This window comes from Marmota monax, unplaced genomic scaffold (assembly GCF_021218885.2).
Source record: "Marmota monax isolate L192 unplaced genomic scaffold, Marmota_monax_Labrador192_F-V1.1 WCK01_AAM20220418_F8-fsc00001, whole genome shotgun sequence".
NCBI lineage: Eukaryota > Metazoa > Chordata > Mammalia > Rodentia > Sciuridae > Marmota > Marmota monax.
In genome coordinates, this window is record NW_026693777.1 from 28,876,104 (window position 1) to 28,900,442 (window position 24,339).

Sequence of the window (24,339 nt, forward strand, 5' to 3'; positions counted from 1 at the left end):
TGGGTGCATTTATTATGAAGCATCCAGATATTTCTGATGCCACCAGGCTGGTACAATGACATCGGCTGTGACCCACTGCCAGGTGATTTCTTTAGGACATTATGGGTGCTGCGGTCCAGAACTGAAAACACAGTCTAACATGGACAAACCATTGAGACAGGTGAACCTGTGCACACACCCACTGTGCCAATGTATTACACGCAGGTGGGAACCCAGCAGGGGCCCCAGGGTGTTTTGACAACTGAGGGTGCCTTTTCCCTTACCCCACCCTTGAAACATGGCTCCCTCACTGTCCCCCACCTCCATCAGATGGCAAGTTAATGGTTAATGCACAGGTAGAAAAACCTCAGAAAACAAGAAAAGCTCTGCATGAAGCAATCTTAGCTTCAGGAGAATTCAGTCCAATTTGCACCAATATCAAGGCTTGCTTTTGATTATGTTGATGATAAAGACTGTAAACAAAACAGCCTTTCTCTACTAATTAATTCCCTTCGAAGAACTCCAAAGATCTTTAATTACACAGTTTGAAAAGCAGCAGTTACCCGATCGGGCTGGTCGGCCCGTGCTCTCCTCTCGGTGCCCACCTGAACCAAATATGTTCTTGTTGTCCCCGCTTCACACACCTAGGATGGGCTTGCAGTAAATCCTGTCAACTAAATGCCTGACAAAAGTGCTCTGATGTCAGGTATAAAGAATGCCACCTACAGCTTAATGTCTGAAAAAAAATTCCAAGGGCTGCAAACAATGAAGGTTTTTGTCTTCTTAATGCCCAGTATGCAATCGAGTGGAAATGCTACTTCCATCCGTAATCTACAAATGAAATTAAAGTTGTTGAAAGACACAGGGTAAACCAGAAGGCTTTGTTTCTTTGCAGAACAGGAAAAATTTAAACCACTAAATGTTTTAGCAGATTTACTAAATTTCCAATTAAATCATGAAATCTATTATTGCAGAGCTCTGAGAAAGCAATGTCTGTCCTTTCTTTCTCTTTCCACCCCTGTTTTCCTCTCTCTGCCTCCCCCTAACTGTCTGTGAACACACATGTACCATATGATAGCAGCAAACCAAACCTGTAAGTCCCCAGCACATATAGAGCCTCTTCTGTTTAACTCAGGGAAATTTGAGTGCAGACGGGTGTACCAGCTTGAAGCTGAGTGAAGCCAGCTCAGCAGTGGTTTGGGGGAGGCCTTAGGCCAGGCTTTGGGTGGGGGGACAGCAATATGCCCACCGCCCCCCCACCATCCCCCATGCACAGAAGTTTCCAGAGCCCCAGCAGGTCCAGGTCGCTGGCTGGAGCAGAGAGGCATCAGGAGCTGGTGTGGGGAGGGAGTCAGATCTGCTATACAAGAGCACCCTCTGCCAGTTGGCACAGAGGGCTGGCTGGAGAGGCCTGTGGCCCAGAGTCTGGGGAAAGGGCACAGGATCCTACACACAAAGCCCGTGGGGCCAGGGGCCAGGCAGGAGAGAGAGTCTACCTCCAAAACTAGACGGAACACTCACCTCTGAACAATAGCCGGTACAGGCAGGGGCGATACTGATTTTCCAAGGGCTCTCCACGTTAATCCTCCCCCAAAATCCAGCCACTAGGAGCCTGAATGGTCCTCCAGACACCCATTCAGTAGAAAATGACGGGTGATTTTTGCCCTTGTCTCCTGAGATCTCCGGTGAGCGCTGCTGCACTGGCTGACATGTGTTTGTAAAGATAAAGCACCAGGCTACTTCGGGGCCCTCCCAGGCTATTACAAAGAGCAAGTGGTGCCAGCTCGGGCTCTGTGTGGCTTTTTAGAATTGAGCTGTTAATTTTTTTTATATGCACCTCTTTCTGAAAAGGATTTGAAGCAACTTACAATAAAGCCAAACACAATAAGGTCATTCAACTAAAATTAGAAAAGCAAAGCCATGGAAAGGAAGAAGAAGCAAGCATTGATTCTGAAGTGTAATAGAGTTACTGGGAGCTCGCATCAGATCAGGACCTGAGCTTCCTGGCAGCCAGGGCAAAAAAAGGTTATCAAATTAGATGGTCCTTACAGCCCACTAGAAAGAAGCAGGACAATTCTTTAAAAGAGGTAGGTCCCCCATTAAGTTTCTTTTAGGAGACTTTGTATAGGGAACCTTAAAAACATCATATGCTTTACTAATCTTTGTATATAGCAAATGCACACGCTATTCTGATACACTTATTTCTTGCTATAATTTTTGCATTTGTCAAGGGCATACATCAATCAAAACTCACTAGTGCAAATTTTTTTTTTTTTTTTTGGCGGTGCTGGGGATTGAACCCAGGGTCTTATGCATGCAAGGCAAGAACTCTAATAACTGAGCTATATCCCCAGCCCCATTAGTGGTAAATCTTAATAAGAGGAAAAAAAGAAGAGGGTAGAAAAATAGCTAGACTGTTTGTTATTCAAATTTTAGCCCTTGGGTTTTTCATTTATTGATTGATTCACTAGCTATTTATTAAGTGCCTACTAAATGTCAGATTCTAGGCAAGGTGATAGAGCAGTGAAGAAGGCAAAGTCCTACCTTAGGGGTATGATGTAACGAAATACTAAGAAAGAATTTAGCAACCCCAGAGGGGGGGGCGTGGATAGCAGGCAAGCTCCCTATAGTTCAGCTACTAGGTAAGAGCAAGTATAACAGTTAGGGTACTTTCAGATTTAAGTTTTAGAAATCCCCCTCAAGCTTAGAGTGGAAACTCCCTGCCTATAATTCCAGCTACATGGGAGACTGAGGCAGGAGGATTGCAAATTTGAGGCAAGCCTGGGCAACTTGGAACTGTCTCAAAATAAAAGGATCTGGAGATGTAGTTCAGTGTAGAGCACTTGTCTAGCACACACATGGTCCTGGGTTCAAGTCCCAGTGACAAAAATAAAATAAAGAAATAAAAGAAATCCACCTAGAATAACCAAGACACTTGGATTTTTTGATTCAGCAACTCAACAACACCATCCCCATGCTAAACCATCTTTACAGTTGGCTTCATTCATGGGATGATAGGAATATGGCTACAGCAGTTGTAGGAGTCACAAAGATACAGGACAACTTCAGAACAAGGCAGGAGACCAGTTCTTCCTGTGCCTTTTTCCATTTTGACAGAGAAAAAAAATTCTAGGTCATGTCTCCATCCTATCCCTTTGGTCTCATTGATGAGAATTGGCTCATATACCTGTTCCTGAGCTAGTCCTAGCTGGAGGCTGGGGTTTCCCGAAGACCAGTTGGGCCACGGCTGGAGTTAGCTTCCCTTATAATACTTGGCCAGGAGGGAAAGGAGGACACTTGTACAAAATCGGGGTTATGATGGGTTGGAAGAAGGGGCAAGGATAAACGGATGGGTCAGCTAGTTGACATGGACATTAGTCATTAAATGCCCACTCCATGGGATGTAAGATTAGAGTAGTTGAAATCTCTTCAAGGCTGTTGGGAAGTCTGTCAATGCTTGGCTTCTTAGGGAAAAAAAATCTTTATTATTGCTTTATTTCTAAAATTGGACTTAACTCTTTTCCATATCTTTCACCACTTCCTTAGTGTAGACCTTTGCTTCTGCTTGTACACATTTAAAAAAAAAATATCTAATGGGTTATCTACCCAAATCTTGCACATTTTTCACATTGGTAGTAGAATACTCTTCTTTAAAACAAATGTATTATACTAGTTTCCAGCTTAGCAACTTCTCTAACATATAAGCACTTATAAAGCTAAACATCTTTGCATTAGTATAAAAAATAAAATATCTAGGTATTCATCTAATAAAATGTGCAAAATAAATCGATATTAGAAAACTAAAAATATTCTGATGAAAAGCAGTCAAAGAAGAGCTAATAAATGGAGATGTGTTCTTTACTCATGGGTAGGAAGATTCACTATTAAGATGTCAGGGGTTTCTGTGTGTTTTTGTTTTTGTTTTTTGTTTTTTTTTGGACTGGAATCAGGGGCACTTTATCACTGAGCTACATCCCCAGCCTTTTTTATTTTTTATTTTGATTTTGAAAGGGTATCTTGCTAGGTTGCTTAGGGCTTTGATAAATTGCTGAGGCTGGTCTCAAACTTGTGACTCTTCTGCCTCAGCCTCTGGGATTAACAGGTGTGCACCACTGTGCCCAACAAGATGTCAGTTCTTGCCAGGTATGATGGCACACACCTATAATTCCAGAGACCTGACATGGGAGGCTGAGGCAGGGGGATTGCAGTTTGCGACCAGCCTGGGCAACTTAGGGAGACCCTGCCCCCAAAATAAAAAGAATAGAAAGGGCAGAGCTGTAGCTTAGTGCTTGCCTGGCTTGTGTGAGAGCTTGGGTTCAATCCCCAGCACCATGAAAAAAAAATGAGTTCTTTTTAACGTAATCCATAGACTTAATGCAGTCCCCCAAAAATCCCAGCAAGGTATTTTGGGAATATCAACAAACTGATTAGAAAGTTTATATAGAAAAGAGAGAGAGAGAGAGAGAGAGAGAGAGAGAGAGAGAGAGAGAGAGAGAGAGAGAGAGAGATATTCCAGAATAGTCAATACTGAAGAACAAAGTCAGAGGACTGATGTTACCCCATTTTAAGACTCACCATAAGCTGTATTAATCAAAACCACATGGTAATGGCAGAAGAATAGATTAATGGAACACAATGTACTCACAGTAAGAGACTCATGAAATACAGTCAACTGATCTTTGACAAGAAAGCGCAGGCCATTCAATGGAGAAAGGACAGTCTTTTCAACAAATGGGGTTGGAATAACTGGACATCCACATACAAAGAAATGAATCAAGACATAAACCTTATAAAAGTAAACTCAGAGATATAAATATAAAATGCAAAACTATACAACTTCTAGAGGATAACATAGGAGAAAATTGAGATGACTTTGTGTTGAGTAGTGATGTTTTTTAGATACAATAACAAAAGCTTAGTCTGTGAAAGAAAAAATTATTAAGCTGAACTTTATTAAAATAAAAAAAAGTACGCTCTTCAAACAAAACAAAACAAAAACTTCTGCTCTGCAAAGACATTATTAAGAGAATAAAAAGACAAGTCTAGATTGGTGAAAAAATATTTATAAAACACTTATCTGATAAAGGGTGTTTGTGTACAAAATACTTGAAGAACCCTCAAAATTCAATAATAAGAAAACAGAAAACTTAATTTAAAAACGGGCAAAAGATCTGGCAAGACCATATCTCTAATATTAGCAACTTCAGAGACAGAGGCAGAAGGATCACAAGTTCAAGGTCAGCCTTGCCAACTGAGTGAGACCCTACCTCAAAATAAAAATTAAAAAAGGACTAGGATGTAGGCTTAGGGGTAGAACACCTGTGTTAATTCCCCAATACAATAAATTAAAATTTATAAAATATCTTAATAGAAACCTCACCAAAGACATAAAGATGTCAAATAAGTATATGAAAAGATGCTCAACATCATGTCCTGCAGGAGTGACAAATTAAAACAATGAGGTACTCTTATACTAGCATTAGAATGGCTGAAATCCAAAACACCAACAGTATCTAATGCTGGTGAATATATGGAGCAACAGAACTCTTATTCATTGCTGGTGGGAATGCAAAATGGCACAGCCACTTTGGAAGACAGTTTTGCAATTTCTTTCTTTCTTTCTTTCTTTCTTTCTTTCTTTCTTTCTTTCTTTCTTTCTTTCTTTCTTTCTTTCTTTTTCTTCTTCTTCTTCTTCTTCTTCTTCTTCTTCTTCTTCTTCTTCTTCTTCTTCTTTCTTCTTTCTTCTTCTTCTTCTTCCTCCTCCTCCTCCTCCTCCTCCCAGGGATTTAACCTAGGGGTACTTAACTAATGAGCCACATCCCCAGCTCTTTTTATTTTTTATTTTGAGATGGGGTCTTGCTAAGTTGCTTAGAGCCTCACTAAGTTGCTGAGGCTGGCTTTGAACTTGCAATCCTCCGGACTCAGCCTTTGGAGCTGCTGAGATTACAGGTGTGTGCCACTACACCTGGTCAGTTTGGCAATTTCTTTCAAAGCTAAATATAGTTTTACAATATGATCCTGTTCCAGCCCTTGGTATTTTACCCAAACGAATTGAAAATTTGCCCACACAAACCTAAATTATGAATAATTGCCAAAACCAATATATCCTTCAACAGAGGAAAGTATAAATAAACAGAAGTACATTCATACAATGAAATATTATTCTGCAATAAAAAGCAGGGAGCTTTCAATCCACAAAAAGAGGAAATGTAAATGCATATTGCTAGGTAAAAGAAGTCAATCTGGGGGCTGCAGTTGTGGCTCAGCAGTAGAGTGCTCATCTAGCATGTGTGAGGCCCTGAGTTCGATCCTCAGCACCACATAAAAATAAAATAAAGGTATTGTGTCCAACTACAACTAAAAAAGTAAAATATTTAAAAAAAAAGAAGTCAGTCTGGAAAGAGCCTACACTGTGTGATTTCAACTATATGACATTCTGGAATAGGCAAAAATACAATGATAGTGAAAAGATCAGGAATTCCAGGGGAGGTGGCAAGAGATGAAAAGACAGAGCACAGGGGATATTTAAGGCAACAAAGCTTTTCTGTGTGCTCTGTAATTGCAGATACACAACATTATGAATTTGACAAAACCCACAGAACCATAGTACACAAAGGGTGGACTCTAAGGTGAACTATGGACTTTAGTTGTTAATGGTGTATCAGCATTTGTTCATCACCTGTCACATATGAATACACTAAAGCATGATTTAACAGGGGTAACTATGTGGGGAGGGGATGCAATAAGAGAGGGTCTATGTAGTAACATGGTACTTTCTGCCCCGTTTTTCTGTAAGTCTAAAATTGCTCCACGGATAGATAGATAGATAGACAGGTAGGTAGGTAGGTAGGTAGGTAGATAGATAGATAGATAGATAGATAAATGACCACAAAAGATCCTCATCATCAGGGCAGTACTATTCTTCTTTGCAAATTCTCACTATACAGTTCTTTTGTTTTTAAATTTCTTATTGTCCCTGAACATGCTATACCAATTTTTTGGATATATACCATTGCACTTTGCTTAGAATATTGTTTTCTTCATTCATTGATGGACAAACTCCTATTTGTTGATGTGACTGCTGCTTGCATAGCTGATATGTGCCACTTATCCATATCCTTACCTAGGAGAAGCTCACATTCTCTTGGAGAGAGATTACAACTCCAAGAATCATTATGAACATTTTATTAAAGGATTCGGGTTCATCCGGTCTTGCTGTTTGTAGTCCACAGTGTCTGAATTACCCCCAGGATGGCTTCTGGAAGCTTCCCTAGTCCTTTAGATGGTGAGGTTGCCACCCCACAATGGTGGAGAGATGAAATGGTTGTTGTATCAGGTACAAGAAATACTACCACTATATGTTCCTATGGGCTCAGGGGAGTTCAGGAATTTGGGTAAGGTTGCTCAACTAAAGAGCTAGTACTCATTCTTGAGGCTCTAGAGGAACAAAATTCTTACCATCTGCTGGGTGGCTTCATCCCAGATAGTCCAGAAAGTAGCCTTGGAAGAAAGCTTATAACAGAAGGGAGTCAAGCTAAAATTAGCTGGGTCTGCCCATGAGGAGAAGGTTTTCAAAGAACCTCTCACCCTCTGAAAAAATGGAGGCTCTGGCCCCAGCCTCCTCAAAACACGATGTGGCAGAGGGGTGGCTGTTAGTTTATACCCTACAGCATTCTCCCTGCCTAGCACATAGCCTGATGCACTGTGTTATGGTTAGATATGAGGTGTCCCCCAAAAGCTCCTGTGTGAGACAATGCAAGGTTTAGAGGTGAAATGAGGGGGATAGGACAGCTTTCACCTAGGCAGTGCATTAATTCCTTGGTAGGGATTAACCGAGTGATGACTGTAGGCACGTAGGGTGTGGCTAGAGGAGGAATGCCCTGAGGGTTTATATTTTGTCCATGAGGGGAGACTTTTCTCTTTTTCTCTGCTCCCCGGTGCCATGCTCCCAGCTGCTTCTTTTAGTCACTTCATCCGCCATGTTGTTCAGCCTCACCTCAAGCTCTGAGGAATAGAGCTGGCTGTCCATGGACTGAGACCTCTGATACTATGAGCCCCCAAAGAAACCTTTTCTCCTTAAAACTGTTCCTGTTAGGCTTTTTGTTGCAGTAGCCGAAAAGCTGACTAAAACACAATGCAAAGGCGCCTCAAATACCTGCTAAGTAAAAATAAAAATTTTTTTTAAAGGTCAGGTACTCCTTTTTTAAGAGACTTCCACCAGTACTGTCTCTTTTATGTGCACATTAGCCCAAAAGACCATGGAGAACAGAATTCATATCTCTCATGCTATGATGAAGAAAGGGAGCCAGGGATAGCCTCCATGTCTGTTCATGTCCAGTCCAGAGCACTTTCTTTGTGTCTCGGAGCTGCCCCTAGGAAGCACAGGCTTGGTGATTAGGGGTCAAGGGAAGAAGCCAACCTTATTGAGCACTACTATTGTATGATCCAATCTAATGCGCACGATAATTTTGTGGGGAAGACATCAGTATTTCCAGTTTAGATAAAACAAGCTCACCAAAGTTGTCACTTGTTTGTGTCACAAAGTTAACAGGTACCAGAGCTTGGTTTCAAGTCCAATTTCATGGGACTCCAGAGCTCATTAATTTTCTTTTTATGATGCCATAGTACCACCAGTTTTCTGGATTAGGAAACTTTGGAAGGGCTTTATAAAATTAATCTGTAAGTTTTTGAATGAAAATTGGCTTCCAGCTTTTTTTTTTTTTTTTTTGTCTGTGGATTGTATTGAACCTGGGTGCTTTACCAACCACTAAGATACATCCCCAGCATTTTTTTTTTTTTTAACCAGGGATTGAGTCCAGGGCCACTTAACCACTGAGCCACACCCCCAGCACTTTTTAATATTTTATTAGAGACAGGGTCTTGCTAAATTGATTCACTAAGTTGCTAAGGTTGGGTTTTAACTCACAATCCTCCCGCCTCAGCCTCCCAATCTGCTGGGATTACAGGTGTGTGCTATCATGCTTGGACCCGGCCCTTTTTAAATTTTTTAAAAATTTGAGACAAGGTTTCACTAAGTTGATGAGGAATATCTCAAACTTGTGATCTTCCTGCCTTAGCCCCCTGAGTCACTAGGATCACAGGTGTGTGCCACCATGCCTGGTGTGGAAATTCTGTTTTCAAAATGAAGAAAGTTGTGTCTGACTTGGAGAAGTTGAGGAAGATCATAGTTTTGGATAAAACATGAAAACCACCATTTGTCGAGGAGTCGTGAACTCAAGTAAAACCATGACCAAGGTATAAGAAAGCAAATCAGTTCACAGAGAAAAGAGTGCTCAAACCCAAATTGCACTGCCATGTTGGAGAGGCTGGCCACAGCATGGGGACTTCCTTGTGCTCTACTCATCACTGTCGTCATATGACTTTGCTTCAAGTTCATGCCAACCTGCCAGGTCTGCTGGGAAAAGAATGCCTTCCTGTCTTGACCCAAGCTTTCTAAAAGGCAGTGTCAAGGCAGAAGATTGCAAGTAGCATGCAATCCCAGAGAGGCAGAAGTTTGAGGGGAAAGTGGAGGGAGGCAGAGAAGCAGGGAGATAAATTATGGGAGTATGTTATTGGAGTCACAGCTTGAAACAGGTGCCACCAATTGCTCAATCTTGTGGGATGTCTTCAGAGAGTATGTGTGAACTACTGTGTCTTGGAAGAGTCTATCCAGGAAGAGAAAGGGAATAGAATGAACCCAAGAATCCCCTCCCATCCTCATCTCCCTCTGGCCTGAGTCTGCCCCTTGATGGTGGTTAGCTTTCTTGCACTGTGAATTGCACTATCCAGTCTCTTTGCAGCCACTGGAGCAGCCGGAACCTGAAGGAACAACATGGCCAGTGGACTTCTCCATGTTGCAATGGTAGCAGCAGCAGTGACCTGGCTCCATGACCTGGGAAGGGTTGAGCTGTCACTTGGGCTACTCTGGCTAGAAAGTGAGGTGAGCACACAGGCTCTGTCCATTTTTGCTCTGAATCAAAGTTTGAGACAGAGGAGGAAATTACGTATCTAAGAATAAGGGAAGGAAGGTGAATGTGCTATAGACTGACTGCTTGTTTGCTTAAATAACTATTATGTTAAGATTCTAATCCTCAAGTTGATAGAATTTGGAGATGGGGTCTTCAGGAGGCATTTCAATCAGCTTTTTTTGTCACTGTCATTAAAAGACCTGACCAGAACAATTTAGAGGAGGAAAAGTTTATTTGGGGCTCATGGTTTCAGAGGTCTCAGTCCATAGCCAGCCAGCTCCATTCCTTGGAGCTCAAGGTGAGGCTGAACATCATGGCAGAAGAGTGTGGTTGAGGGAAGTGGCTCACATGATGATCAGAAAGCACAGACAGACTCCACTCACCAGATACAACATATACACCCCAAAGCTACCTAATGACCCACCTCCTCCAGCCACATTCTACCCATATTCAGTTACCACTCGGGTTAATCCCCTGGTTGGGTTAAGGCTCTCATAACTCAATCATCTCTCCTCTAAACCTTCTTGCATTGTCTCACACATGAGTTTTTTTGGGGGACATCTCACATCCAAACCATAACAGGATGTGATTAGGTCATGAGGGGAGCCCTCATAAATGCTATATGTAGACACAGCAAGATGATTGTTCCACTACAGAAATCAGTATGGAAGTTCCTCAAAAGACTAGGCACAGAATCCCCATATGATCCAGCTACACCACTCCTTGGTATTTATCCTGAAGAATTCAAGTCATCATACTACAGTGACACATGCATACCCATGTTTATAGCAGCACAATGCACAATAACCAAACTATAGAACCAACCTCCAGGCCCATCAATGGATGAATGGATATATGGTCTACTCTATGTGGTGTGTATACACAACAGAGTTTTATTCAATCATACAGAAAAGATGAAATTATGTTAATTGCGTGAAAATGGATGGAACTTCAGAGAATTATGTTAAGCAAAATAAGCCAAACTCAGAAGATTAAGGGCCATATGTTTTCTCCCATATGTGGAAGTTAGAGAGGAAAAAAGAAAAGAAAAGTGGGGGGAGGGGTGGCAGGGATCTTATGAAAGTCAAAGGGAGATCAGTAGAGGAAAGGGACCAGGGTGTGGGAAGAAGAGAGGGAGAAGGGAAGTGCTGGGGAATGATATTAGCCAAATTATATTGTTATATTGTGTGCATGTATGAATATGTAACAACAAATCCCGTAATTATGTCCAACTATAGTGCACCAATAAAAATGTATAAATATACTGTCATGTGTAAATAAAAATTAAAATTAAAAAAAGAAAAAAAAGAAGACAATGATGTTGATTGTCTATGAACTAGGAAGTGGGTCCTTGCTAGACAACGAGCCTGAAGCCATCTTGACCTTGGACTTCAGCCTCCAGAGAAATAAATTTCCATTTTTCGTAAGTCCCCAGACTGTGGTCCTCTGTTCTAGCAGGAGTTGGAGGAACCCCACTCCCAGTCCTGGGATGTGGTCTAATAACAGCAGTGGGGTCTCGGCGAGCACTCGGTATGGGTGTGTTGCTTACATTCCATCATGATCCCTCTCAAGCTCTGTAGAATAACTACTACTGTCCACATTTGACAGATGGAGAAGCTGAGGCTCAGAGAAATTAAATTATGTAACTGATCTAAGATCCCCAAGTGGAAAAATGAGGAAGAAGAATGGGATTACAAATCCCCTGCCTCAGAGCTCATGTTCCTAAGCATGTGGCATACCCCAGCTCTTCACCCAGGGCTGGAGCTCCTGGAAGGGGTTGCCTTGAGATAAAAAAAGAGCAGGTGCTGGGCTGGGGATGTGGCTCAAGAGGTAGAGCGCTCGCCTGGCATGTGTGCGGCACGGGTTCGATTCTCAGCACCACATACAAACAAAGATGTTGTGTCTGCTGATAACTAAAAAATAAATATTAAAATTCATTCTTTCTCTCTCTCTCTCTCTCTTTAAAAAAAAAAAAGAGCAGGTGCTGTGAAAATCCATAAGGTTGGAGGGGACAAGGCCAAGCCTCATCTTGAAAACCAGGGAAATGTGCCACCATCTCAAGAGACCAATTGGCTTATGTCACTAAAAGGCAAAGGTGTGCCGGACCACAGACTTAGTGGGGGATGTTTGAAGGTAATGGGGGATGTTTGAAGGCTTGGTATGGTTCACTGATCTCCCCTAGAAACACCTTAATTTATAATAAAAATTGCACATTTTATTCTGAATGGGAAGCCTTCTGCCAATCTCCAAAGACAGGAAAAGAAAACTATCACCAAAAAAACCATACTAGTGCTTGATGGAGTATTCATAATGGAGACTTACAGAACTTTGGGGTGCTGGGAGTCCTGCTGGGTTGGCAGATGAGAGGAAGAGAGACATGGGGCAACATTCTGAGCCATAGGCACCCTGCACTGACTTTGTCTGAGCTATGAAGGGGGCAACAGCGTAGCAATAATTTAGCAAAGAAACGGCATCAGGATGCTGAAGTCTCCTTCTCTTTCTAATGTTTATCAAATATCACCCAGAAAACACACAAGTCATGTTGAGATGTGACCCTGTGATGGGGACTGCCATTATTGCTAGCCTCTGAAGGCACCAATCATTTCAAAGGGATCACCTAAACCTCTGTGCCAAGCTAAGTCAGATTCCTGTGGATGGTGACTACAAACACTTTGGAAAGATGAAGGAAGATGAAGTCCTCCCCACCTACTGCACCCCCAAGTGGAGACCAGGTTGAAGATGGAGCTTTGGTTAGCAGGAGTGAAGGGAGCCTTGCAGATGTTAACGCTGCCCTGCGCCAACATAGGGAGGTCACTTTCAATGTCCTGGGGAGTGGTTAGGAGAGAAAACCCCAGGGCTGCCTGGGACCGGGACCTCTGTGCCATCTCAAAGCGGACTCTTTCAGGATTGGGCTGAGACACCCAAATAGGAGAAGTGGGTGCAAGATGTTTAGCATTTGGCTGCTGTTTGAAGGCCAAATACCACCTTGAGTAACACCAAGTACAAACATAAAGGAGAGGCCTCACCCCTCCCTGCATGTTCTCTGGCTGGCCTCCTCTCATACAGTTCAAATTCCAAGTGTGGCACACAAGGTCCTTCTGCAGATGGCCACAGCCCGCCAGCCCACACTCGTTACCACAGCCTTTGCTCCTGTGTATCGGCCACCAGCCTACAGCTGCTCCCCAGGGACACCACCTTCCTTCCTGTCTCCGCGCCTGGCATCTTTGATCATGGAGTTCTCTCTGCACTGATTAGCTTGCAGGTGCCACCTTCCCAGGAAGTCCTCTATTCCATCTAAATCTGCCACTGCCACCGTGCTCTCCTTCGGACTCTGATGGTATCACATGCTTGGCCCCAGGGTAGCCTACAAAAGTCTGCATTGTGACTTTGCGTTGATCCACCGGGTTCCAGCATTAAACTGGAAACTCCCCAAGGACGGGATGCTGCCAGATTCCCACTAAGCGTCTGCTGCTTCTGATCTAGGGCCTCATCACTGAAGTCACTAAAGTTCAAGTTACTATATAGCTAAGTTTTAAAGGTGGTATAAACCACTCCATTGATATTTCATTATAGGAGCTAGAGGGGTTTGGGATGAATTCACGAAAGCCTAAGAAACTTTAGGGAAGTCATGGAGTAGTTACGGCAGGGACAATAGAAGGTCCAGGAAAGAGTTTTGGGGGAGGGTGAGTAGAAGAATACACTGACCAGAATGGACAGCACATCTTGGAGAGAGATGGGAAGGTACTGGAGAGGTTGGGTTTGGAGGCCTTGGATACCTGGCCAAGGACTCTGGGCTTCATCTCACAGGCAGCGCTTGGCAAGAGGAGAAACGTCATGATAATGGCTTTCCTCTTCCCTTCCTCCTCCTGGCCTTTGATCCCCCCACCTTGACTCTGGGCAGATGTCCTGGATAACCCTCTACGTTGCCCTTGTTACAATGTATTTGCTTCTTCACTTGTCTGAGGCCTTCATAAAACTATAACCCCCTAAAGAACCAGAGCTATGTCATTGTGTTACCTAACACGTAGGAGATGCTTAATAAGAAGTGAGTAAAAAGATTAGAACAGTGCACATCTGTGCTACAGGTCATAGACAACTCGAAGCTCTGCTCCCCGTCAAGGCACAAAGGGACGGAGCTCTGCAGGAGCTCCTGGTTCAAGTTTTGGTTCTCAGGTGGACTTCAGAATCTTCTTCACAGTTGTGTGAGGCTTTGTGAGGAGTCCCTCTTCATCATCTCTGCTGTCTTTCTGCTCCTGAGCACCTTCTGTCCCTTCTGCCATCTGTGGTTTCTGGAATCCTGTTTTCTCTCTCTTTTTCTTTTTGGGGTACTGGGGATTAAACTCAGGGGCACTTAACCACTGAGCCACATCTTCAGTCCTTTATTTTTTATTTTGAGACAGGGTCTTGCTAAGTTACCTGGGGCCTTGCTAAGTTGCTGAGGCTGGCCTTGAACTTGCAATCCTCCTGTCTCAGCCTCCCAAAGAAGGCTTGCCCAGGAAGGAATGCTGTTCTCCATGAGCAGCCTTCCAGCTTTGGAAAGCCTCAGAGGAGTGTGCCTTATGGTCTTTTGGGTCATTTGATGTTTTGAGTTCCCAGAGATTCTTTTTTAAGGCTTTTCTTTTCCTGTGCATACACAGTTTTTCCCCAGTGTCAACAATTCCTACTCTGTCTTAGCAGCGTCCTAAGGATGTGCTCGCCCTCACATCCAGGTGTCCCAGGATGGCCTCTCAAATGATGGAAGAGGCAGAAGATGCTCTGGTTTCCCTTTTGTGTTTCTTCCCTGGATGAAAGCCTTCATATTTTTTCAGAAGCATGTTGGTTCCATCTGTTCCTGGATGCAGATCCAATTTTCCCAACTGGCCATGAACACTCTACATCCACCGCCCTCCCTTCTTTCCTCCCTCTTTCCCTCCCTTCCTTCTTTTCTTGTTTTTAGTCCCCTTATAAGTAGGAATTGAATCTAGAGACACTTTAGCAATGAGTTGCATCCCCAGCTCCTATTATTATTATTACAAGACACTGTCTCACTAAATTGCTTAGTATCTTGCTAAGTTGCTGAGGCTGGAATCAAACTTTGTGATTCTCCTTTCTCAGCCTCCCAAGCCACTGAGATTACATGTGTGCCACCATGTCCAGCTTTTATTTATGTATTTATTTAGATACTGGGGATTGAACCCAGGGCTACTTTACCACTGAGCTACAACCTCAGTCTTGTTTGTTTGATTGTTTGAGACAGGATCTTGCTAAGTTGATGAGGCTGGCCTCAAACTTGCAATCCCCCTGCCTTAGCTTCCCGAGTCACTGGGATTACTGGCGTGCACCACCCCTCATAACTTTGCTCACATCTCTGACCCAGTCCATGGACGATATATGAGAGTTTCCCTTCTCAGTTCTACTCTTCAGAGCAGGGCAGTCCCTCAGCTTTTGGGCCATTAGTGGGTGAAATGGGCTGTCTTGCTCTTCTCCATGTCCTAATTGATATATGGATGAACATGCTCTGGACATCACATAAATAGATACAATTGTGTTGAAAATATATGAAATATTGAATTCTCATCTCCCTTTATTTTGTGCTGATCTTAGTACCTATAAACCCTTGTTGGAACAATCCTGCATTATTAATTTATCTATTTTTGAATGCACATTTGTTTGGGTTCCAAAAGAAACAATTTTTTGCTCTTGCATACAGTTTGTAAATATGCCTTTTCAAGACAAGTGCATTTTCATATCCATAATTGTTTGCAGAGCATTTAATCCAATCACCTTTTAGAATGCTCTCTGTATTGCAGAGGTTGGAAACTTAAAATTGTTCATCCCAGACACCCTTGCAGTGAGGGTTCGGATGTCAGCATGGCTCAGCCTTCAGCCGCACCCCTGAGGGATGTGGAAGGCAGCAGGGGACACAGCTCGTGTGCCTGTTCTCTTTGCTGGCAAGCATGGCTGGAGCCATTTGGTTTCCCTGTCTCTGATCACCAGCTGCATAATGTTGAAAGGCAAGCATGGATCAGCCATCTTGGTGGTATGAATTCTAGAGGGCAGTGGGTTGTAGCAGTGGCAGCAATTTCCTGACGGAGGTAACTTCCCAGGGGTGGCAGTGGTGTCATGGTTCTGGTGTTGGGGCAGGAGAAGTAGCTTCCCATTTTATGAGGGAATTCCCTGACTGTAGAAGGCCACAGCTCCACTGGGACTGGGCTCTGCAGAGCTGAGTTGAGAGTCATCCTTGGAAGGCCAAACCTAGCTCCCTTATCTTCAGCCCTCCTGGCAATTCTGTCAGCCAGTTAGTTAATGTCTCACAATACATCACTTTCTGCTTCAACTAGCTGGAATGCAATGAAATTATGATCTACAAACTATAAATGTAATGAATAATAATAACGAATAATAAAAACTGGAATAATTTTAAAACAAGAATCAACTCTCTAAGAAGAGAGGCATGATTTAGATTTTTTTCTTGGCAGCTACAAATTTTTGGAGCCCAAGCATGGCTTTTGCCATTCAGAGGGCACATATAGCTTTCTGTGATAGTAACAGCAACAGGATTTTGAGGGGTGATTGGAAAGCAGAGCTCTGGAGGCCCTAACTTTCACATTAAACTTGCACTCATCCTAAGACCTGTGCTGATAATCCTGCAGGCTGAATTCTCCTGCTACAACCTTTATGATGACAAGTGACCTCTCCCCATTCTCTCTCGTTCTCTTTTTCCTTCACCATCACCACCTATTTCTCCTAACTCCAACCCAAACACACACATGAGCACACGGAAGTCCATTCATAAAGACATGGTATAAAATAAACAGCAAACTCAAGTCTCAAAGGGAAAACGATAACAGATCAACAGTAGCACATAGCCCTGGGAGAAAGGATAATTATTTCTACATGGAAAGCGTAAGAAGGAGAAAGTAATCCAAATGGCAAGGAGCAAGGTGAACAATCAGAGCAGGTCTGGGAATGGACAATTCCTTATCTACTAGCTCAGGTTCTGCTTCTCTATAATTTGCTTTGTTTAAAAAGAAAGAAAAAAAAAACTACGTATCTTTATAGACACCTATCTGCGGTTCTGTTAGATAACTGTCTGTACAATTCTATTTATTTTAAGATTGGGCAGAACTTGTTTATGGCAAAAAAGGGCAGCATGAAAAGTGAGTCTCCTATCACCCAGGATGGGTGGTCCTAGTTCCCCTCCTGGGAGCGGGCTCTGTGGCAAGCTCCTTTACCTGCTCATGCCCCACGGGGCTCCTCTGACTGGGGGATCCTGCAGAGGCATCCAAAGTTGTGGGGAAAAGCTCCAGAAGAAGAGGAGGAAACTATGGGGGTGTCAACAACCGGGAACCTGGGCCCACCAGGCTGGAGCCTACCCAGGGTTTCATCAGACAGCTTGGACGAGAGAGCCTGTGGTCGCCCACCCCAGCCATTTGATACTCAGGAAACAGGATCCCTGGCAGGAGGAGGCCTATATCTTTTTCTCTAGTATTATTGTTAGGTTTATTAGTATTATTCTTAGGTTTACTATGTTGCCCCCCCCCCCCCACCGCTGCTTCCAGGTTTCCCTGAAGCAATTACAGTGCTTATGGATGAATGTTTGTTTATATATGTCATGTTGCTGTCTCTTCAGGGACAAATATGTGCATCTGATACTGGAAACTGTGTTTATCTTTTAAACTAAGCAGAACGGCCAAACACCCTCTCCCAGGTTGAGCAAAGTTGCCCTACTAGGAGTGTAGTCAAGAAAAATCTGTGCCAATTGTAAAAGGGTGGTGGGGGGCAGGGGGGGGAGAGAGAGAGAGAGAGAGAGAGAGCGAGCACGTACATGCACCAAATAATCCTTTGGCAATTTTGAGTGTGACACAAGATTCACTCCCTTCTTAGAAATTCTGTGCCTCATTCCTGATCATTTTAGGGTCTGCTATGTCTTTTGCTACGAGAATTAGCATCAGCAGCTTTCAAAATGACTTACCAGTTAGCCCCTCCAGAAATCTTAAGACATTATTCTTTTCTTCTCCAAATTTTCCATCTCTAAGCCTTCTAATTCTCCTTCAAATTTCCATCTGTAAAGTTAATACAATCCAATAAGAAAATAATGTGCTCTTGAGACACTGACATGCTCAGAGCCATTTTATCCTGCCCTAAAGCCTGGAAAGTTTGAATTTTCCTTAGGATAAAAAAAGTAAGAAATAATAGAATAATTCACTGTACTGTAACAATTAAATCCAGCAATTTAACATTGCACATTGGTAAATATAATACTTGCAACAACCGAAAGTCTCCCATGTATTGACAGACAAAAACAAAGTTATAAATCTAAACCTTCTATTCCTAACCACATTCCTAAATGTAAATAAGCATCCAAGCATGCTGCTACATATCTTTACAGAAGCAATTACAAACAAGTCTTATCAGTGGCTGCTAAGTCGCCAACGAACACAATGCTTATCTGCTATGCCCTCTACTGGATAGAGTACACAAGGCAAGTCGTATTATTTCCAATTAATTTTTGGCATCATCACCCTGCATCTGCTTCAGGAATGCAAGGCGTGAAATTTATAGTAGCAGGTTTAATATTTCATCCAGCCAAAATCATTTTGCTACAAGGACTTACCTTTGGTGGAATATTTGGGGTTGGCTTTTTTTTTTTAAGTACATTGATGGTGTCTCCCTGTTTTGCAATGCACCACCCAAACTCTCAAGCTGTCACCCAACTCGGTACATGGCAGGAATAATTTCATGCTGAGTAAAATGTGTTTAATTTCACATCTTGTAAGAATAATTACTTAGCATAATACCACTCAAAATGTATTTTTATCGGCAAATGCTAATGAGGCTACAAAAACCTGAATCATCTTTTGAAAGAATTAGGGTATTAAGGATGCTTCGCCTCAATTTCCTCTTCTCCCGTGGTGGCTGCCTGAACAAGAAACCAGGACCAGAGGAATAATTCAAGACTGGATCCTGCTCTCTGCAAGCTGGGTGCAAGTCCAGTGGCTTTGAGGGGAATTTAACGGGCACTGGCCTCTCCTGAGCCTTCCCAGGTGCTGGGAACAGAACTTCAGGCTCTGGGGAGATACTCGCTCCTCACCCAGGTCCTCCTGGATGGCCGCTGAGAGGGGGGCTCAGGCCCAGGGCTAATGTTGGTTGGCCCACTCATCTAAAAGCCAGACTAGTGACAGGCCAGTGGCCTTTGGCTCTCAGAATCTTGTCTCTTTGATCACTGGTGCACCCTAGTACTATAGACCACTGTCCTATCTATTGTTCATCTTGAGGCCTAAAGCAGTCAATAAAGAGTGACAGGGAGAAAGAAGGGAACAAGAAGTGCTTTGCTTTGATTTTTTAGAAAACCCTTTTATTATGGAGTCAAGTTAGAATTACACAATAAATTGCAAAAACAAATCAGAAAGTTTCTGCCTAGTCTTCACCCAACCTTACCTAATTTAATATCTTACATAAAGAGCACAAAGATCAAAACCAAGAGGCTAATATTAGCATGATACTATTAACACGATACTACAGACTTTGAATCAGGTTCCACCCACGTTTCTCTTTATCTGTTCTCAGATCCAACCCAGGATTCCACGTTGCATTTTGTCGTCTGTCTCTTAAGTTTTCCTAAATCTGTGACTTTTTCTCAGTTTTTTCCTTGTCTTTCATGACCTTGATATATTTGAAATATCAAATACTTGTAAATATTTTGGTCAAATATTTCACAAGTTTCTTTATTTGGGTCTGTGAGATGTTTTCTTGGAATTAAACTTGAGATTGTACATTTTGGGAAAGAATCCTATTGAGCAGTGATTCCTCCCTGTGGTTTGTACTGCTTTCTAGCAAGAAACTAGGCAGGGTGAGTGCTGAGGGCCCTCATGCAACCAGCACCCCTCTAAGAACTGAGTGGCGGCTCTAAGGGGAGGTAGGTGCCAGCCTGTGTAGGTGACACATCGCTCTTCCTGTCGCCTCCTTTCTGTTATTATGGTGGCAGAAGCAGAAGTGGGCTATTTCTTTGCCATAGACAGGGTTAGTGACTTTTGAATCTAGCACAACTGCAGAAAGATAAGGGTGGCCAAGGAAGGCAAAGGAACGGATGTTGGTGTGGGAGGGAAAGTGGTGCATTTTACACCAAAATGGTCCCGCACAGCCCTTTGTAAATTCAGCAGGGCTCCAGATAACCTAAGAACGAGATGCAGACATCTCAGTGAGTGGGCAACTTGGGGATATGTTCTGAGGGGTGGGGTAACCATTTCTCAAGCATCATTCATGATAACAAGAAAGGTTTGATTTTCTTTTTGTGTCAAGTCTAGTAAGGCATTTAGACTTATTTTTATTTTCTCCAACCTTAGTAAGGAAGCTCTGTGGGGACAGGGCCCTTATGTGTCTGCTTCTTCTCTGAATACCTAATACCCAGGTCTAGCACATTATAGGGGCTCAAAAAATGTTTATTGATTAAATGAATAAAAAAGGAAGCAGCCTCATGAATACTCTGCTCATCCCCTCTCAGAAATATGATTGCAGTCCCCTGGATGGTATTTGTTTGGTTTTTGGTTTTGGCACTGGGGATTGAACCTAGGGGTGCTTTACTACTGAGCTACATCCCCAGTCCTTTTTATTTTGAAACAGAGTCAAAGTTGCTTAGGATCTTGCTAACTTGTTGAGGCTGGCTTCCAATTTATGATCTTCCTGCCTCAGCCTCCTGAGTTGCTGGGATTACAGGTGGGTGCCACCACGTCCAGCCTCCAGGATGGTTTTAAAAGCCCAGCAATGGCCCTGTGCCCAGGACTCCAATCTTCCTGAGGCTGTTTTAGGAAGAGACTGTTCTTTGGGAGGTCTCTAGCCCCAAAAGAATCTTCAATATTTGGGGGAAGGTTGAAGGAGAGCCAATGCATAAATGTCAAAATCTAAGATTGGAAAGAAGAGACAGAGAATAATAATGTTGAAGTCTTTGCCTAAATGGGCCCTGGTTCAGGGAAACCAGTAAAAGGAGGACCATCATAGTAAGGGGGTCATGTGGAATGCATTGTGAATACACGGCCATTACCTGTGTATGAGTGCAGTAAGTGGAGACATGTCTGCATTACTGATGAAATTGATTTCATTTCTTCATTGACTCAGTGCTTTTTGATTACTCTCTTATATTTGCCAGTTACCCACATAATTTAAATAACACATTGTTTATCAATATCATTGTAATTAATTTTTTTTTTAAATTTCCAGATGCACATTTAGCGAGGACATTTTTAAACATGAGATGCAAAGGATGAGAAAACTTTGAGGATTTATTTTACTAAGAAGTGCAAAGTAAATAAGAACCTTTTAAACTGACATATTAATGAAAAGAGCCAATACTGAACAATTGTTGTATACTAGAACTGTTCGAAGCACTTTATAAATATCAGTGTTTCACCTTTATAGCCCCACCATGAAACAAGCCTATTTATCATATCCCCATTCTACAGAGAAGGGGCCAGAGTGACTGAATGTGGCTATGGGAGCCTGAAGGGGTGAGAGCAGTTGCTTGCGGAGGTACTTATTCAATCCAGGTGCACTCTAATACAAAGACATGTGGAATCTCTATTTTGCCAAAATTTTAAGCAGATCACGTTTCACATGACAATATAACACCATTATTATGAGATCTCAGAAGATTGCTTTGATAAAGAGCTCTTTATTTATTGCATAGATTCACACCTTTATACAGTACAAATTAACTCATAGCATTCAACAGGTTTAGAGTCTTTATTTTTATTTATTTATTCATTTTTTCAGTACTGGGCTTTCTACCACTGAGCTACATCCTCAGCCCTTTTTATTCTTTATTTTGAAATGGTATTGCTAAGTTGCTAAGGCTGACCTCAAACTTGTGATCCTCCTGCCTAAACTTCCTGAGTTGCTGGGATTACAGGTGAGCACCACCACACCTGGCTGGTTGAAGCTCTTTAAATCAACTATTTATGTGTTCGACAGGGAACATGTAAAGAAGTCCTCTTACATGCTAACTATTAAATGCTAACACAGTGAAGTAGCCATCTGTATATCTTTACCAAATGTGCAAAAGGCCTAGTTTGGGTGGGGAGAGGTGTTTGTTTCAATGAGACACCAAATTTTCTTGCCTCACAAAGATAGTAAATGAAACAAAATAAAATACGTCATTTCAAACAACTAAAGCAATTCAACGGATGACAAATGTCACTAAGATTGTTATCATAGTGATTATTATTACTAGTATTATATCTTTTTAGAAATCATACATAGGACTCAAGAGGCGAACTGGGAAGGAATTATTATTACCTACACACAGAATTGGTTCATAATTAGGAAACCAAACACTTAGGTCTTCAAAGAGATCTCTGCCACTGGATCCTTTGTGTTTTAAATAAAGTAGCTAAACCGAATGGAACAGTGGTGAGCACCAACTTGAGGCGTTCTAATCTTCTGGAGGGCAGAAATTTCCAACTCAAAAACATTCCAATGGAGTGGCACATGTTCTTCTGCAAAACGGAAATAGGACTGTGTTTTGAACTGGATTAGGAAGGGAAAGAAATAACATAAACTGGCATAACCTTTCTCAGAAGGAGCTTCCAACAGCTGATTCAGCTGGAATGTGCTTAGGTTAATAAGTTCCTGGATTTCAAAGTGACTGTTTTCTTATCACACTAAAGTCCTTTAATTTGAGTATATACTCCTAAATCCAGAATGGGAGTGGAAATTCTCAGTCAAAAGCCAGGGGAACAATTGGCCCTATCTAAAACGGAAAGAGGAAAAAATTCTATTCTGGAAGATTGGAAGAGGGGGAGAAAGAAGTTCAGCATATAACATTTTAAACAACTTCCTGTGACAGAGTTCTTGTTGTTACACACCATTTACCTCTAGAAAAGTTTATCATAATTTAAAAGTGGCTGGATTATTTGAGGACTTCAGTGTTCCACAGAGTTGATGATGGGATGCCGCTGGTTTCATCAAACTGTGATGGACATGGGAAAGTACACCAGGCTAACCCTAGAAGCTCAAATACTAGTTCCAGTTCCACCACTACCTTGGTGTAGAACATAAGCCACTTATTTACTATAGCTTTCATTTTCATTTATTAAATTAGATTAGTTGTGATAGCTAATACTAGATGATCTCTTACTCCTTTGAAATTGTTTTCCTAAGCCAATGGCTTTCAAATTTATTTTTATTTATTTATTTTTATTTTTTTCTCTTTAAAAAATATGTTTTAGTTGTAGTTGGACACAATATCTTTATTTTTATTTATTTATTTTTATGTGGTGCTGAGGATCGAACCCAGGGCCTTGCACATGCTAGGCAAGTGCTCTACCGCTGAGCCACAATCCAATCCCTCAAATTTATTTTTTACTGTCCCAAAATGAGTACATTGTGATTCAGTACATACACTTTAAATGTATATGTAAAGTTACATACATACACACACATATATAGCATATTTGCTGTAAATACATGTACATACACCTACATGAAATGAAACAGTTTCATGAAATGATGCTTAACCCTTGTTTTAGCTCAGATGCTTTATAATATTTTAAATTCTGTTTCATTAAGAAAAAGCTGGTCAGGCCAGGTACCACCACTTGACCAGGTACTGGAGTGGTTAGTAGCCTGTAATCCCAGCTACTTGAAAGGATATGAAGCAGGAGGATCGCAAATTGAAGGCCAGCCTCAGCAACTTAGTGAGGCCCTTAGCAATTTAGTGTCTCAAAATTAAAAACCAAAGGGCTAGGGTGTGGCTCAGTGGTATAGTGCCCTTGGGTTCAATCCCACGTACAAGAAGAAGTGGCAGGGAGGGAAAGTTGATCAATTCTTGTTAAATGAACTTTGTGACCCACAGTTTGACATTCACTCCAGTGGGCACAATTCTGCATAATTAGGAACTGCGTCCTGGTGAACACAGGTAAATGTATATGTTAATGGATATGTTAATTTTGATCACTGGAAGAATAATAGCTGTATAAATACCAGTCCATTGATTGAATAAACACCCTATAAATGTGGCAAAACAATATGACATATTAAATAAATATGATGCTAAATACAAGTACTCTCCAGTGAACTGACCAATTTTAAGCTCTGCACAATTGAACTTAAGCTTTTCATTATTCTGTAAGCAAACTTTTTTTTTTTTTTAATTCCTTTTACCTGCTTGTCTGGCTTTCAACTCTTTACTCAAAGTACTCTTAGTTTTTTGATGAATTGATCACTTCTGCTTTTAAACAATTCCTTTGAAATTTTCTGTAGTTTTTGCTAGAATAATTGAAAAGAGTCCTTAATTTATTTACATTTATGTTTAAAACTACTACTAATAACACAATTATATTTGCCTTTCACTTTCAAAACCTATTTGAGGGAAGACACTATAAGAAGATTCTAGTCCTTGTATTTTTTAGCCTCTTCT

At 41.9% G+C, this 24,339-nt stretch overlaps 1 protein-coding gene across 6 annotated transcripts in view; it reads right to left on the reverse strand.

Moving 5' to 3' along the window:
* The window catches only part of Tmem260 (transmembrane protein 260), a 148,921-nt gene that overhangs the window by 57,594 nt on the left and 66,988 nt on the right, over nucleotides 1-24,339 (reverse strand). For 4 of the 6 annotated variants that reach the window (XR_006855359.2, XR_009228377.1, XR_006855360.2 and 1 more), the window contains exon 16: nucleotides 17,902-17,992. The exons of 1 other annotated variant lie outside the window; for it this stretch is intronic. Coding sequence is in view for 1 of the 5 variants with exons in the window: in XM_046460740.2 (XP_046316696.1) it covers nucleotides 22,265-22,417 (153 nt within the window). In the remaining 4 variants the exon portion in view is untranslated. Of the gene's footprint in view, nucleotides 1-17,901; nucleotides 17,993-21,578; nucleotides 22,418-24,339 lie in introns of those variants that run through there. One more of the 6 variants, XM_046460740.2, reaches the window with a different exon arrangement.